The 17,358-nt window shown below is 40.1% G+C and overlaps 1 protein-coding gene across 3 annotated transcripts in view; it reads left to right on the top strand.

Moving 5' to 3' along the window:
* The window catches only part of LOC138690980 (calpain-B-like), a 173,285-nt gene extending 157,615 nt beyond the window's left edge, over positions 1–15,670 (top strand). For all 3 annotated transcript variants that reach the window (XM_069812598.1, XM_069812596.1, XM_069812597.1), the window contains exons 14-15: positions 13,056–13,251; positions 15,245–15,670. In XM_069812598.1, coding sequence (XP_069668699.1) covers positions 13,056–13,251; positions 15,245–15,330 — 282 coding nt within the window. In that variant the 3' untranslated portion in view covers positions 15,331–15,670. The remainder of the gene's footprint in view (positions 1–13,055; positions 13,252–15,244) is intronic.
* Positions 15,671–17,358: the final 1,688 nt, after the last annotated feature.

Below are 17,358 nucleotides of genomic sequence, written 5' to 3'. Positions count from 1 at the left end.
GGTTCGCTGGGGTGCAGACCGCATAGTTCTTTTACGACTTTTTCGTGCTCATATCCGATCAAAGCTGGATTATGGCTGTTTTATCTATGGCTCAGCAAATAAATCCAAGTTACGTCTCTTAGACACTATTCACCATCATGGGATATGACTCGATACAGGGGTCTTCCGAAGGAGTCGGATAGAGAGCCTGTATTGCGAAGCGGGGGAACCATCACTGTATTGGCGACGTAATGTTTTATTGTGCTCGTATGCTGTTAAGCTTCGCTCACAGCTCGAGCACAATTCTTACGACTCCTCTTAACATTTGTCTCTTTATGGCCGATACAGTGAAAAACCACGGAGTCTTCGTCCAGCAGGTGTGCGGTTTCGAGAACTGCTGGCCGAGCTCGACATCCGCTTGCCAACAGTTCGCACACTGGAGTACACCACCACTCCACCCTGAACTATGCAACGTCCCATGTTTGACGTAAGTCTGAGCCGATGTTTCGAAAAGATTACGCCAGATTTTGTGTACAGACTTCGTTTTAGTGAACTTTTACCACAGTCTCCAAATTACTCATTAGTTTTTACTGACAGTTCCCGAGTAAATGATTGTGTTGGTTGATCCTTTATTACGAATGGACAGATATTTAAATATAAATTGTGCCAGTACACCAGTGTTTTTACCGCAGAATTATATGCTTTTTATAGAGTTTTATTGTTTTTAATTAGGCAACCCCGGGGCAGATTCCTTATCTGCTCCGACTCTCTAAGCGCTATTGAGTTCTTGCAGCGTCCGAATTCTGATGATCCACTTGTGTTGAGAACTCAGGAATTTTTCCACACTCTCCTAATCTCTGATTATGAGATTGGAGTAGTGTGGACTCCAGGTCATATTGGCATTCGTGGAAACGAGGCAGCGGATCCTGCAGCAAGGGACGGTGCTATAAATGGGTGTGAGGTGAACTGGCGTGAGAGGTGGCAAGATATTAAAAATTATTTGAAACATACGTTATGGTGGCAAAGGGAAGGCGAATGGTCTGCACAAGAGGGAAATAAATTACGAAGAATAAAGAATACTGTTCGCGTTTGGGATTCGTCCACAAGAACGTTGCGACAAGAAGACGTTTTTCTCACCCGGTTGAGGATTGGCCACTGTGATCTGACGCATGGGCATCTCCTACGTGGCGAGCCTCAGTCGGAGTGTGATCTATGCCATGTTCCACTGACCGTGGAACATTTTTTATTACAGTGTCGAAAAGACGACCGTGCCCGTCGGCAGTATGGAATTCGGCCGACTCTACGTGACGCTCTTGGAAATGATTTTAATTGTACAAGTGCAGTTCTGAGATTTTTATCGAATACAGGACTTGAGAAGGAGATGTAGTTTTTAATGACCCGTTTTACCTATCCTCCGGACTCTTTACATCCGGAGGTTACATTTTTTAGTGTACGATTTTAACAAATTTGACATTCAGACCTTTTACATCCGGGCATTTTATAAATGCGCTAGATAATTTATCTCTAGTGGCATTTGTTTTATCGTTTCTTTTTAAATACCACACAGGGTTTGAGAACTTCTCACTTTTATAGTTTTGAAACTTCATTTGTTTGCCTCGTTTTCACCGTGACAACGCTTTTTAGTTCTTTTAAGCATTCTGGTTATTGTATTGTGTTTGTGTTTAGTGAAAGATTTTAGATAAGGGCGCAAATAGCCATAGTAGCTGACGCGCCCTTTTTAAACCCCACTAACTAACTAACTTACTTTTCGGCGTTTTCTTCGTATTCACGTGTTCTCCACTTAATGTTCGGCGTTTTCTTTGTATTCACAATGTTCTCCGCTTAATTTTCGGCGTTTTCTTTCTATTCACGTCTTCTGCACTTGATTTTCGGCGTTTTCATTGTATTCACAACGTTCTCCACTTAATTTTCGGCGTTTTCCTTGTATTCACATTGTTCTTCACTTAATTTTCGGTCTTTTCTTTGTATTTTAACGTTCTCCACTTAAGTTTTCGGCCTTTTCTTTGCATTCACATCGTTCACCACTTAATTTTTGTCTTTCAATTCCCAACGTTCTCCACTTAATTTTTAGTGTTTTCTTTGTATTCACATCGTTCTATACTTTATTTTCGGCGGTTTCTTTGTATTCACGTGTTCTCCACATAATTTTCGGCGGTTTATTTGTATTTACGTGTTCTCCACTTAATTTTCGGCGTATTTTTTTGTATGCACATCGTTCTCCACTTACTTTTCGGTGTTTTCTTTGTATTCACAATGTTCTCCACTAATTTTTCGGCGATTTCTTTGTATTCACGTTTTCTCCACTTAATTTTCGGCAAATTCTTTGTATGGACATCATTCTGCAGTTAATTCTCTGTGTTTTCTTTGTATTTACATCGCTCTACATTTAATTTTCGGCGTGTTCTTAGTATTTCCGTTTTCTCCACTTAATTTTTGGAGTCTTCTTTGTATTCACAAAGTCCTCCATTTAATTTTCGGCGTTTTCTTTTTATTCATGTATACTCTACTTAATTTTCGGCGTTTTCTTAGTATTCACAACTTTCTCCATTTAATTTTCGGCGTTTTCTTTGTATTCACTTGGTCTCTACTTAATTTTCGGCGTTTACTCTGTACTCATCATAACGTTCTCCACTTAATTTTATTGGTGATTTCTTTGTATTCACAAAGGCCTCCAATTAATGTTCGGCGTTTTCTTTGTATTCACGTGTTCTCCAATTAATTTTCGGCGTTTTCTTATTATTCACAACGTCCTCCATATAATTTTCGGCGTTTTCTTTGTATTCACGTGTTCTCCCCTTATTTTTCGGAGTTTTCTTTGTATTCACATCTTTCTCCACTTAATATTGGCGTTTTCTTTGTATTCAAATCTTTCTCCACTTAATTAACGGTGTTTTCTTTGTATTTACCAGTTCTCCACTTAATTTTCGGAGTCTTCTTTGTGTTCACATCGTTCTCCACATAAATTTCGGAGTTTTCGTTGTATTCACGTGTTCTCCACTTAATTTTCTGTTTTTTCTTTCTATTCACGCGTTCTCCACATAATTTTCGGCGTCTTCTTTGTTTTGATAACGATCTCCACTTAATTTTCAGCGTTTTCTTTGACTTCACGTGTTCTCCTCTTGACTTTAGGCGTTTATCCGTACTCACATCGTTCTCCACTTAATTTTCGCGCTTTCTTTGTATTCGCATCCTTCCCCACTTAATTTTCGGCGTGTTCTTTATGTCCGCATCGTTCTTCGCTTAAATTTCGGCGTTTTCCTTGTATTCACATCTTCTCCACTTAGTTTTCGGCGTTTTCTTTGTACTCCCATCGTTCTCCACTCAATTTTCCGCATTTTCTTGTATTGGTTTCGCTCTCCACTTAATTTTCGGCGTTTTATTCGTATTCCGATCGCTCTGCACTTAATTTTCGGCTTTTTCTTTGTATTCTCATCGTTTGCCACTTAATTCTCGTCGTTTTCTTTGTATTCACGTGTTCTCCACTTAATTTTAGGCGTTTTCACTGCAATCACAACGTTTTGCACTTAATTTTCGGCGTTTTCTTTATATTCACATCGTTCTCCACATAAATTTCACCGTTTTCTTTGTGTTCACATCGTTCTCCACTTAATTTTCGGCATTTCTTTGTATTGGCTTCGTTCTCCACTTAATTTTAGGCGCTTACTTTGTATCCACATTGTTTACCATTTAATTTTCATCGTTTTCTTTGTATTCACGTGTTCTCCATTTATTTCCGGAGTTTTCCTTGTATTCACAACGTTCTTCACTTAATTTTCGTCGTTTTCTTTATATTCATACCGTTCTCCATTTAATTTTCGGCGTTTTCTTTGTATTCGCATCGCTCTACCTTTAATTCTCGGCGCTTTCTTTGTATTTGCCTGTTCTTCACATAATTTTCGGCATTTTCTCTGTATCCACAAATTCCTCCACTTAATTTTCGGCATTATCTTTGTATTCACGTGCTCTCCACTTAATTCTCGGCGTTTTCTTTGTATTCACAACGTTCACCATTTAATTTTCAGCGTTTTCTTTGTATTCACATATTCTCCAGTTAATTTTCGGCGTTTTCTTGGTATTCATATCTTTCTCCACAAATTTTTCGTCTTTTCTATGTGTTCTCGTCGTTCTCCACTTAATTTTCGCCGTTTTCTTTGTTTTCAGGTGTTCTCCACTTAATTTTCTGCGTTATCTTTGTATTCACATCTTTCTCCACTAAATTTTAGTCGTTTCCTTTGTATTCTCATCATTCCCCACTTAATTTTCCGCGTTTTCTTTGTATTCACGTGTTCTCCACTTAATTTTCGGCGTTTACTTTGTATTCACAACGTTCTCCACTTAATTTGCAGCGTTTTCTTTTTATCCACGTGTTCTCCACTTAAATTTCGGCGTTTTCTTTGTAATCACATCCTTTTCCATATCATTTTCGTCGTTTTCTTTGTAGTGACAATGTTCTGCACTTAAGTTTCGCCGTTTTCTCTGTATTCACATCGTTCTCCACTTAATTTTCGGCGTTTTCTTTGTATTCATGTGTTTCCACTTAATTTTCGGCGTTTTCTTTGTATTCACATCGTGCTCCACATTATATTGGCGTTTTCTTTGTACTCACATCGTTCTCCACTTAATTTTCGGCGTTTTCTGTCTATTCACATGTTCTCCACTTAATTATCAGCCCCTTCTTTTTTGCCATAATATTCTCCCTTAATTTTCGGCGTTTTCTTTGTATTCACGTGTTCTCTACTTATTTTTTGGCGTTTTCTTTAAATTCAGATCGTTCTCCACTTAACTTTCGGCATTTTCTTCGTATTAACATCGTTCTGCACTTAATTTTCGACGTTTTCTTTGTATTCTAACGTTCTTCACTTAATTTGCGACCTTTTCTTTGTGTTCACATCGTTAACCACTTAATTGTCGGCGTTTCCTTTGTATTCACAACGTTCTCCACTAAAATTTGGGCGTTTTCGTTGTATTGACAACGTTTTCCACCTAATTTTCGGCGATTTATTTGTATTCACATCGTTATCCACTTAATTCTCGGCGATTTCTTTGTATTCACTTCGTCTATACTTATTTTTCAGCGTTTTCTTAGCACTGACATCGTTCTCGACTTAATCTTCGGCGTTTTCTTTTTATTCACAACGTTCGCCACTTTAATTTTCGACGTTTTCTTTGTATTCACAAAGTTCTCCACTTAATTTTCGGCGTTATCCTTGCATTCCCATCGTTATCTACTTAATTTACGGCGTTTTGTTTGTACTCACAACGTTCTCCACTTAATTTTCGGCGCTCACTTTGTATTCACAACGTTCTCCACTTGATTTTCGTCGTTTTCTTTGTATTCAGATCGTTCTATATTTACTTTTCAGCGTTGTCTTTGCATTTACATCGTTCACCACGTAACGTTCGGCGTTTTCTTTTTATTAATAACGGTCCCCTCTTAATTTTCGGCGTTTTCTTTGTTTTCACATCGTTTTCCACTTAATTTTCGGCAATTTCTTTGTATTCACAACGTTCTCCACTTAATTTTCGGCGTTTCTTTGTATTCACATCGTTTTCCACTTAATTTTCGTCGTTTCATTTGTATTCACATGTTCTCCACTAAATTTTCGGCGTTGTCTCCGTATTCACATCGTTCTCCACTAAATTTTTTTGCGTTTTCTTTGTACTCACATCGTTCTCCACCCGGTCGAGATGGGTTCCTCCAAGTTGGTGACCGGGGAGGTGAAATGGTGGCTCTCGTGCTTTTCTTTTCGGCCATTTTTCGCCTTATCACCAACCACGCCTCTTCGTTCTCTCTTCTTTTTCATCACTCTATTTCTCTCCGCCGGCCACCATTGCATGCCGAATGCCCACCACATCATCACAGCCATTTTCACATCTTCATCCCCGCTGTTAGTTTTCGCCACGTCCGCCACCATGATGGGATTTGTTAAGAATGCCTGGTGAGGCTATATTATTCTTCCTCTTCTAGTCTATTATATTCAGTCTTAGGGTAAGGTTCTTAGGTTTGTAACTCCCGTCTCACCAGCGGGGTCTTTCCTATCTCCGTGGTCCTGTCCCACGGTTTCGAGCGCGACTTCCGAATTGTGTGGCCCGACAGGGCGCCCAGCAACGAAGCAATAGTGGACCCTTCACACTGGCCATATATGCAAGTCTAGGTGCGGAGCCCGGACCAGTAGTCATGTACATTCACGTAGAGCCCCAATGGGGGCCCGTGGCGATTTAGATGCCTCGGTGACCGACTCTGCTCGCCGGGGTGGATATATCGTTCCGACATGTTACCGCTGACGTATGGGTGCCGCAGTGTAATCAACCACAAGTCCCCTGAAACTGCGTGCGATCTCGGATTGCTGCGGTTTTGGGGGCTGGGTCGGAGTTAGCCGAGTAGTCTGGCGGTTGTATTCAGTGTAGAGTGGGGAGCCACGGGCTGTTATTCCCGTGGTAGGGGCATAAAACTGCGACTCGCCTGTGGTGTAGGACTTGCCGTTAGGTGTGTGCCGTTCCAATTTAAAGGGTAACTTGCGTGAAGTGGGTTGCTGGGATCGGGCTGTGGGGGGGGGGGCACAGACCGAGAAGACTTTTTAGGTGTCTTTTTCTTATTCCCCCCGTTGGCAGGCTGACGCCGACAGTTCCGTAGGAAGGGGCCAGTTTCAAAATGGCCTCTACGCGCTCATCCTCTCCTTTGAAGCAAAGAAAACAAGATCAGAGACATAATACGCCTGGTGGACAGGAAGCAAATACTGCTATGGATACGGACAATGCAAAGGTAAACGTAAAACTGCTGCCTCCGAAATCCATTAGTATCATATTAGAGGGAACAGAAAAAACAATGAAGAATATTAGCCCCTTCTATGTGAGACGCGCACTCGACAGTCTTGTGGGAAAGGTCAAGAACGCAACTAGACTTCGCAACGGCAGCTTACTGTTTGAGACATTGGCTCCCAAACAAAGTTAGACGCCGCTGAAGGCGAAGTTGCTGGGATCTTACCCAAAAAAAAATTAGAAAGACACTCCTCACTAAATACCACGCGGGGTGTGGTACACACAGATGCTCTGGACGGCTTGTCTGACAGCGAGATGCAACAAGAGCTCTCGGAACAGTCCGTGTCCAAAGCTTATCGTTTGTTGCATAAGCGGGAGGGACGGACTTATCCCTTCAGCACTGTGATCTTGACCTTTGAAACAACTGTCCTACCGGAGTATATCTTTGTTGGGTATGAGCGTGTCCCTGTCCGAACGTATGTGCCGAACCCAATGCGGTGCTTTAGGTGCCACTCCTCACCAGTGCATAGCTGCCACAATAAATTTACCGAATATTGAGTTTCCTATAATTTGTGTGTATTTACCCCCTAATACACCTTTCACAGTAAATGAAATAGAAGATATTCTGACGCAGGTACCTGCTCCATATTTGTTAGTGGGGGATTTCAATGCATCCCACTACTCTTGGGGCTCCAATTCTGATGATGACAGAGGAAATAAAATAGCAGAAGGTATGTACCCGGTTCAATCTTTTTACTCTGAATTCCGGGGAAGCAACCCATCTATCTTTGGCTTACGGTACTTTCTCTATGATAGATATCTCCATTTGTAGCCCAGTTTTGTCCACGCATTTGGAACGGTGTGATACATGACCTAAATGGTAATGACCACTACCCTATCCGAATGCGTCTTTCCGCTCTACGTCCTGCGCAATCTCGCTCTCCAAACTGGGTTATTAAAAAGACGGACTGGGTCGGATTGTCGCAGTTCATATCGTTCGATGATGTAGGGCATGGAAGTGTGGACTCCATAGTGGATCACTTTACAAATGTGGTAATTCAATCGGCAGAGTTATCGATCCCCCGGTCGTCATGCAGGCCAAAACGCTTCTCTGTCCCTTGGTGGAGAGATGCCTGCTGAGACACAATCCGAGACCGCAAACGTGCCTTACTTCAAATTGAGCGCTATCCGACCCAAGAAAAGTTTGCCCAGTTTAACGTCTTCGAGCCAAGGCTCCTCGCACTGTGTGCGATGCTAAGAAGACGTCCTGGACAAACTACGTCAATTCATTAAAAAAGAACGTCCCAGCTAACATCGTGTGGGACAAAGTCCGTCGAATTACGGGGAAACGTATTTCTGTAATTCCGGGCCTTCTGAACAATGGAGTCATGACCACCAGTCCCGTAGAAATTAAAGAAATATTTGCGAACACATTTGCACAGATAAACAGCTCGAGAAATTATAACACGGAGTTTTTAAAAATCAAAGATTCTGCAGAAATGCGAAACCTGAACTTCATATCTGATAACACAGAACATTACAATACACCGTTCACATCCGAGGAGCTGGAGGCGGTACTAGACACATCCCCTGACACGTCCCCTGGCCCTGATAATATCCATAACCCCATGCTTCGACATCTGCCACCAGCTGGTAAATCCTTCCTGTTGATTGTGTACAATAGAACCTGGACTGAGGGGATATTTCCATCTTCTTGGCGTTCCGCCATAGTTATCCCCGTCCAGAAACCGGGAAATGATCCTTCTTTGTCTGGAAGTTACAGACCAATTTTTCTTACAAGCTGTGTTTGTAAGGTTATGAAAAGAATGATAAGGAAACGCCTGATGTGGGTACTCGAATCGGAAAACAGATTATCTAATATCCAATGTGGTTTTCGTAAGCACCGATCAGCCGCAGATCATCTTGTTCGGCTAGAGACCGCCATTAGAGATGCTTTCCTCAAGAAGGAACATCTTGTGGCAGTCTTCTTCGATCTAGAAAAGGCTTACGATACCACATGGCGTTATGGAATTCTGCAAACTCTGCATGATTGGGGACTTCGTGGCAGTCTACCAACATTTATTGCGAAGTTCATGGCAGAGCGGTATTTCCGAGTTCGAGTAGGCACCACACTTTCTAACGAACATCTCCAAGAAAATGGCGTTCCGCAGGGGTCTGTATTAAGCGTTCTTCTTTTCCGCATTGCGATCAATGGTATTGCCCACTGTGTGGGTGGCCGAGTATCTTCTGTCTTGTACGTTGATGACTTCAGTCTATTTTACAGCTCCCGATATCTTCCATCCATCGGTCGACAGTTGCAACTGGTCATCAACGTACTATCAGAATGGGCTGTGCGCAATGCGTTTAAATTCTCCACTCAGAAGACGTAGTATGTCCACTTTTACAACCAATGTGGACTACATCCACATCCTGAACTGCGCCTTAATGGAGTGGAGTTCCAATATACAGACACTGCAAGATTTTTGGTCATTATCTTTGATTATAAATTAACGTGGGAGGCACATATACGCGATTTAAGAAGGCGTTGTAAAAAGTCCCTAAATATTTTACGCCTTTTGTCAGGGGTTCACTGGGGTGCAGACCGCTTAGTGCTTTTAGGTCTTTATCGCGCCCTTATCCATTCAAAGCTGGATTATGGGTGTTTTATTTGTGGCTCAGCAAATAAGTCTCTTAGACACTATACGTCATCATGGGATACGACTCGCTACAGGGGCCTTCTGAACGAGCCAGATAGAGCCTGTATTATGAAGCGGGGGAACCATCACTGTATCGGCGACGTAATGTCTTGTGCTCATACGCGGTTAAGCTCCGCTCGCACCCTGAGCACAATTCTTACGACTCTTTCCATCATTCATCTCTCTACCGCCGATACAGTAGAAATCCACGGAGACTTCGTCCAGCAGGTGTCCGATTTCGTGAACTTCTCTCTGAGCTGGATATCCATCTACCATCCGTTCGCACGCTGGAGTATACCACCACTCCACCGTGGATTATGCGACGTCCCAGGTTTGATGTAAGTTTGAGCCGATGTTTTAAGAATTTTACACATCTTTTGTTTATAGACTTCGTTTTAGTGGACTTTTATCACGATACCCAAATTATTCATTAGCTTTGATCCCGGATAAATGATTGTGTTGGTTGTTCCTTCGTTACAAATGCAGAGATATTTACGAGGCGCATCCAGAAAGTAAGTTTCTCTATTTTATAAAAAAAAAGAACACACTTTCAGGAAAACATTTATTGGCAACAGGTACAGCAATGTTTCAGCTATTTTTCAACATAGCCACCATCAGAATTGAGACACTTGTCTTATCGTGGGATCAACTTTTGTATCCCTCTGTCGTAGAACTCTGCCGCCTGTGAATTGAACCAGCGTGTGGCAGACGTCTTCAGCTCCTCGTCGTTGCCAAAACGCTCACCGGAGGACAGGAATTTCTTGGGGTGCAAGAAAACGTGAAAATCGCTGGGAGCAAGATCAGGACTGTACGATGGATGACCATACAACTCCCAGCCAAATTCCGTCAAAACAGCTGCTGTGCGCCGAGCCGTATGTGGACGAGCATTGTCATGGAGGAGCACAACACCTGCAGTAAGCATTCCACGCCTCTTGTTTTGAATGGAACGTCGCAATTTTCACAGTGTTTCACAGTAACGGTCAGCGTTCACTGTTTCACCTCTTGGAGGGAAGTCAATAAGCAGAATGCCCTTCCTGTCCCAGAACACCGTGCACATCACTTTCCGTACCGACAGCGTCTGTTTGAATTTCGTCCTGACCGGCGATCCACTATGCCGCCAATGCATTGACTGCTGCTTTGTTTCCGGGGTGAAGTGCGAAATCCAAGTCTCATCACCCGTGACGATCCTGTCCAGGAACTCGTCGCCGTCATCGTGATACCGTTGCAGAAATATCAGTGCTGCTCCTAAACGTTGCATTTTGTGTTCGGGTGTCAGGTTTTTCGGCACCCACCTGGCACACACTTTTTTTAAACAGCAGGGGCTTAGTGACAATCTCATGCAACAAGGATCGCGATATCTGCGGAAAATGGCTGCTCAGCTCCATAATCGTGAAGCGACGGTTCTCCATGATGGACTGCCGCACCAGCTCAACACGATCATCATTGATGAGGGACGGTCGCCCACTGCGCTCTTCATCATGAACACTTTGACGACCTTCGGAAAACTGCCTACACCAGCGACGCACCATCTGCTTATTCATGATGTTCGGCCCATAGACCTGACAGAGCTGCCGATGAATTTCAATTGGCGCAATGCTTTGTGCATTAAAGAACTTTATCACCGACCGAACCTCGCAGGCGGCGGGAGAAGGAATAAGAGCTTCCATTTCGGACCACTGCTACCACGCTACTGGCACCAGGTGGGACCTGTCCGGCTGGCATATGATTGATACGTCATAGATCTGTTACGCATGCGCAATTGACACGGCTAATTACGTTTACTTTCAAGGGGAAAAAATCGGGAAACTTACTTTCTGGATGCGCCTCTAAAATACAGACTAAGCCAATATACGAGTGCTTATACTGCTGAACTCTATGCTTTCTACAGAGCTTTATTGTTTTTAATTAGGCAACCTCGGGGCAGATTCCTTATCTGTTCCGACTCTTTAAGTGCCATCCAGTCCTTGCAGTCTTTTAATTGTGATGATCCGCTTGTCTTAAGAACTCAGGAGCTGTTCCACACTCTCCTTAGCTCTGATTATGAGATTGGAGTAGTGTGGATTCCTGGTCATGTGGGTATACCAGGAAATGAGGCCACGGATGCTGCAACCAGGGCTGGTGCGCGAGAGGTGGCAGGACATTCGAAACTACTTGAAATATAAAATATGGTGGCAATGGGAAGGAGAATGTTCTGCACAAGAGGGAAACAAATTACGAAATATAAAGAATACTGTTCGAGTTTGGGATTCGTCCACAAGAGCGTCACAACACGAGGAGGTTTTACTCACCCAGTTGAGGATTGGATACTGTCATCTGACACATGGCCATTTTCTACGTGGCGAGCCTCAGCCGGAGTGTGATATGTGCCGTGTTCCACTTACGGTGGAACATTTTTTATTGCGTTGTAGAAAATATGACTGTGTCCGCCGGCAATATGGAATTCGGCCGACACTACGTGATGCTCTTTGAAATGATTTTAATTGTACAAATGCAGTTCTAAGATTTTTATCGAATACAGGTTTGGATAAGGTGATTTAGTTTTTACTGATCCATTTTACTTATCCTCCGGACCCTTTACATCTGGAGGATATATTTTATATTTGATTGTATATTGTTGACACTTTGGACTTTATACATCCGCATCTTTTACTAAATTTTATTGTTTTTAAAATATGATACACAATTTATCTCTGGTGGCCTTAGTTTTATTGTTTTATTTATTCGTTTGTTTTGCTCACTTTTATGATTCTGTAGAAATCACCTTATGTATACTGCATTTGTGTGCCTCGTGTTACCGTGACAACGCTTTTTAGTTCTTTTAGCACTCTGATTATTATATTATTTATGTCTTTGTTATATTAAGAATTTTAGGTAAGGGCGCAAATAGCCATAGTAGCTGACGCGCCCTTTTTAAACACTACTACTACTACTACACGTTCTCCACTTAGTTTTCGGTGTTTTCTTTGTATTCACATCGTTCTCCACTTAATATTGGCTTTTTCTTTGTGCTCGCATCTTTCTCTACTTAATTTTCGGAGTTTTCTTTCTATTCACGTGTTCTCCACTTAATTTTCGGCGTTTTCTTTTTTTGCACAACGTTCTCCACTTAATTTTCGGAGGTTTTTTTGTATTCACGTGTTCTCTACTTATTTTCCGTAATGTATCACATTATCATTACATAATATATTATGTTCAGTAAAGACCAGAAACAAACGCATTGGAGCAAATTGCGGGAAAGTGCCCATATACTCGTAATATTAAACAGTTTAGCATACAGACCTACAATAAATATTGCGATATTTCATGTATATGGTTTTTACTTTGGAACAAAATATGTCCAGTAGTTAAAATAAATTAAATATTATCCACAGACGCAGACACTGGATGCGAGAAACCACACTTTCAAGACAAATAAATTGAAAGCAACAACTTCTATCACATTCTGGAAAATATTTTTTGCAGCATCTGAATATTATCTTCATAATACATGATAACATTATTCATGACAGTATTGTTTTCATGCCATATTAAATAGCTAATTATATGATAACGAATTATTTTTTTTCATGAGTATAACTTGAAAATGATTTACTATTTCAGGGAGTTTTCAGGATATATGAGAAAAACAGATCAGGCTTTATGAACGCTGGTGATCTGAAACAAGCTCTCAGCTCCGCTGGGTATCATCTCAACTACCGTATCCTGAATGTTTTAGTTCATCGTTATGGGAATTTGAAGGGAGAAATAGCATTTAGCGATTTTATCATGTGTGCTATACGACTTAAGGCTATGATTGGTAAGCATTATGTTAAGATAGAAATATTAATGAATAATTTTTACACCAAGTTGCTAGCACATAAATTCTTAAGTGTTTGAGATTGTGTTAAAATTACTAAACATATAATGCTGTATATCTTCTATAACCTCTTCTTCATATTCCCATCAAGGAGTATTTGCTCATCCTATCTCAGTGCTCACCTTTGCCAAAGTTTATCCAAGCTATTTAGGTAAATAATTTAAGCTGTTCACGAAAGCACAGATAAATTCGCCATTGATAGCCGGTATGGAAATAATTCAAAATATTCTAGTGGTTTTCTCTTATGTTACTAAGAAACAATACTAAGGCCTACTTATTCAACATTTAATTTTTTTTCTTTAAAATTATTAAGTTAAAGAAATAGGAAATATTTAGGTTTATCAGCTCTATGCAGATCTCCCTTCTGATTAATTTCTCTTCCCGGAAAGACTAATCTGAAATCATCGCTGCTTCCAGTGGTGGTATGGAGCCCATTCGCTCTAATTCGCCTCAGAATCTTGTTAAAATTTTCCGAATTCATACAACTGTCGAAAGTATTTTCGTCATTACAAGGTATAAGGATTCTTCAATATAACTGATTATTAATTGTTAGATACACTCATTTTACAATTGATTAATCACTAATTAACGTTATAACTTCTATATTGTGTTAGTATTTTAAAAACTACCTGACTGACTAGTTTCGACGTGATGTCCATCATTGTCCGAAACCTATTGAGGTCCAGCGCTATCTTCTGGTTCACTGCTGTGCCATTAGATCAAATATAAGAATATTTTGTTACTGCTTCATTATTGTTGTATATGTAGAACTGTTACTCCAACAGAGCCTTCCTCCATGCCTCTATTTTCATTGTTGCGATTATCTTACGCAATATTTAATTATAAGCCTGTTAGTGATAAAATTATTTAAAATGTTGTATTTACTGCGTGTACATTATTAAAATTATAGATACAATAGCGTCAAAACTTCTTGTATGTGTATCTATTAATGCAAATGAATATAAACTAAGAAACGAAGAATGAAGTTTGTTACATAAAATCTAAAACGGGAGTTATCGTTTGGCACCTACGGGCGCGAGTGATCCCGGAAGATTGCGTTGCAATCAGCAGTAGGTGAATCCCAGCTAACCTTGGGAAGGATAACGTCAGCACGACAATTGGTGTAAGTTATTGACGCATACCGAGAGAACGGAGCTCCCTAGAAACATGCGGTTTTCACCGTTATAATTTTCTAAACAAAATCTTTATTATGACTACCACTTTCATTATGAGTTAACAGGACATTTAAGTGTAAGCACGCACACAAATACGCACGGAAACAAACGTATGAACGCGCATACACATACATATTCACATATCATATACACAAGCACGAACATAATCACAGGCAGGCAGGCAGGCGTGCGGGCGGGCGGACGGACGGACAGAGAAGCAGGCAGGCAGCTAGATAGATAGGTAGGTGGGTAGGTAGGTAGACAGGCAGGCAGACAGCCAGGTAGGTAGGTAGGTAGGTAGATAGATAGATAGATAGATAGATAGATAGATAGATAGATAGATAGATAGATAGATAGATAGATAGATAGATAGGTAGGTAGGTAGGTAGGTAGGTAGGTAGGTAGGTAGGTAGGTAGGTAGATAGATAGATAGATAGATAGATAGATAGATAGATAGATAGATAGATAGATAGATAGATAGATAGATAGATAGATAGATAGTGAATAAATAAATAAATGCATATGCATGTACACATACGTACATGCATACATACTTCCACACATACCGCAAATTTTATGTAGGCCTATACGTATATATATATATATATATATATATATATATATATATATATATATATGCTACAATAGAGGAATCAAATTTTAAAGTAAATAGATATTGTACCCATTTTTGTTAAAAATGCATGTAATTAGTCCAACGCTCATAAAGGCTTATGATGATTATTATGTTTCTTTTTCAGTTGCATTCAGGAAGCAAGAACGGGAGAATTCTGACATTGCTACATTTTCAATAGACCAGTGGATAGAGCAAACATTATATTCGTAATTTCTGCAGCATCACTATTGAATTTCGTGGAAGAATTGGAGCGATCACACATAAATTTCCAGAACTTCACAAGGAAAGAAAACATTTTCTTCTTAGGAAAATGTGTATATCTGGATCCCAATTACCCTTTGTCGACTGCAATTTGATGACCACAAAATAATATGTTCGCCAGTATCACGGTGAAGAATAATAATATAGACCATTATGTCTTACGTCTTCAAAGTGTATTTATTCTACATAATACAAAGGTATAATCATTTTCAGAAAGAACGGGATAACTAAAGAGAACAAATTAATTTTGTGTGTTAATAAATTGACTGTTTTTATGACAAAATATAAAGATCTTTACTTTATTTATTTCTTCCTGTAACCACTACAGATTGCCATTGACAAAGAGTACCATGGTACAATAAATATAAAGTAAATGCCTTGAGGCTTAATGAAACATGGTTGAAAAATAACAATTTGAAATAGATACAAACATATAATAACATACGAAGTGACGTCAAGAAGATGCGAATTAAAGTCATGATCCATATGTATGATGCCTGAAAATAGCTATTGATCCTTCGAGTGTTGCAATTGTTAGATCTCTTAAAATATATTTATAGGTACAACAGATGTAAAAAATATTCCCATGCTAATAAATACAGGTCGTACACAAAAAAAAAAAAAACATGTAATTCAGATTCAATAGTAACTTATATTCTTACTCTTTCAGAGCCAAGTAATCAGGACTACACTGTTTGTTTCCCTATTTGATTATACCGACTGGCATAACATTTGAGAACCAAATACCGTAATGCAATATGTAGGCCAACGTGAGTGCTCAGTTGTTACTTAATAATTTGATTTATTATTATTATTATTATCATGACTATTACTCTAAACTATTATTACCAAACGCTTTGCTAAAGTAAAAATAAATGGAATAAATTTGAGCCTGAGTTTTGACTGTAGGCTATATTATAAGGTCCCTGAGCCAAATAACGCCAAATATACCTTTAACGCCACCCTATTAATTTTTGTTAACGACACCAGATTTTGGTAGTGCACTACTGTAGCCTGCATTCCCTTGCAATCTCGTGATGAAATGAGTTACTAGCTGTCCACTGACATTTACGAGTGACATGATATTCCATCATTTTCCTGTTGTGTGTTGATAGTGAATGGCTGTTCTTATATCAAGGTAAGAGGCAATATTTTATTTTGTGTGTTGAGCAAATAATAACTATATTAAACTATATATTTTCGTGATCCTTAAACATTCTTCTATGTATAGAAAGTATTTGCTGTCTATAAAATTTGAAAATGTTAGAGAAACAGGCATGTCATGTTATCAAGTACTCAGTGGCGCTTTAATGGGTCTACAGACAAAATTGTAGGTTATGTTAGTACTAAGGCTGACAGTACAGCATCAGCAGACTGTTCTGGCTAGAAGAGGTGCAAGATAGAGCATCTGGTTGCATCTGAGCACGCAGAAAATGTCACAATAAATTTATTGTTGCATAGGCTAATGCTCTTTGTACACGTGTGGTTATCTTCAAAAGTCAGCGTTTGTAGCCGGAGTGGGAGACAGATATGCCTCTTGGAACAGAGACTGTCATGAATGCCAAGGGCTCTATGACAACTGCTGTATTCGTCCATTGGCTTCATCAATTCGCCCGATATAAGGTGGCAGGAGAGGTGGTGTTGATATTTAATGGAGCATCATCTCATCTGGACGCAAACTTTACAAGTGCCACTGATAATTACGGAATCACACTGTATTGCCTTTCCAGTAATACAACACATGAGCTGCAACCCATGGATAAAGTGCAAGCACTAGTTGGATGTGTTTTATATATGAAGAAGATCGCGTTGAGAACATGTCATTATGTTCATATTGTGCGAGGTATTTACATGATAAGTGTGAAAACATCAGGAAAATCACTAAGCTTTCAACTTACAAATGTTCAGAATGTGCAGTGATGATATTGGTTCAATTGCTTATCGAACTCTTAATTTTTTTTATTTTAAATAACTTAA

This window comes from Periplaneta americana, chromosome 16 (assembly GCF_040183065.1).
Source record: "Periplaneta americana isolate PAMFEO1 chromosome 16, P.americana_PAMFEO1_priV1, whole genome shotgun sequence".
NCBI classification, from domain to species: Eukaryota; Metazoa; Arthropoda; class Insecta; order Blattodea; family Blattidae; genus Periplaneta; species Periplaneta americana.
This window is presented reverse-complemented; position numbering and strand designations above follow the sequence as displayed.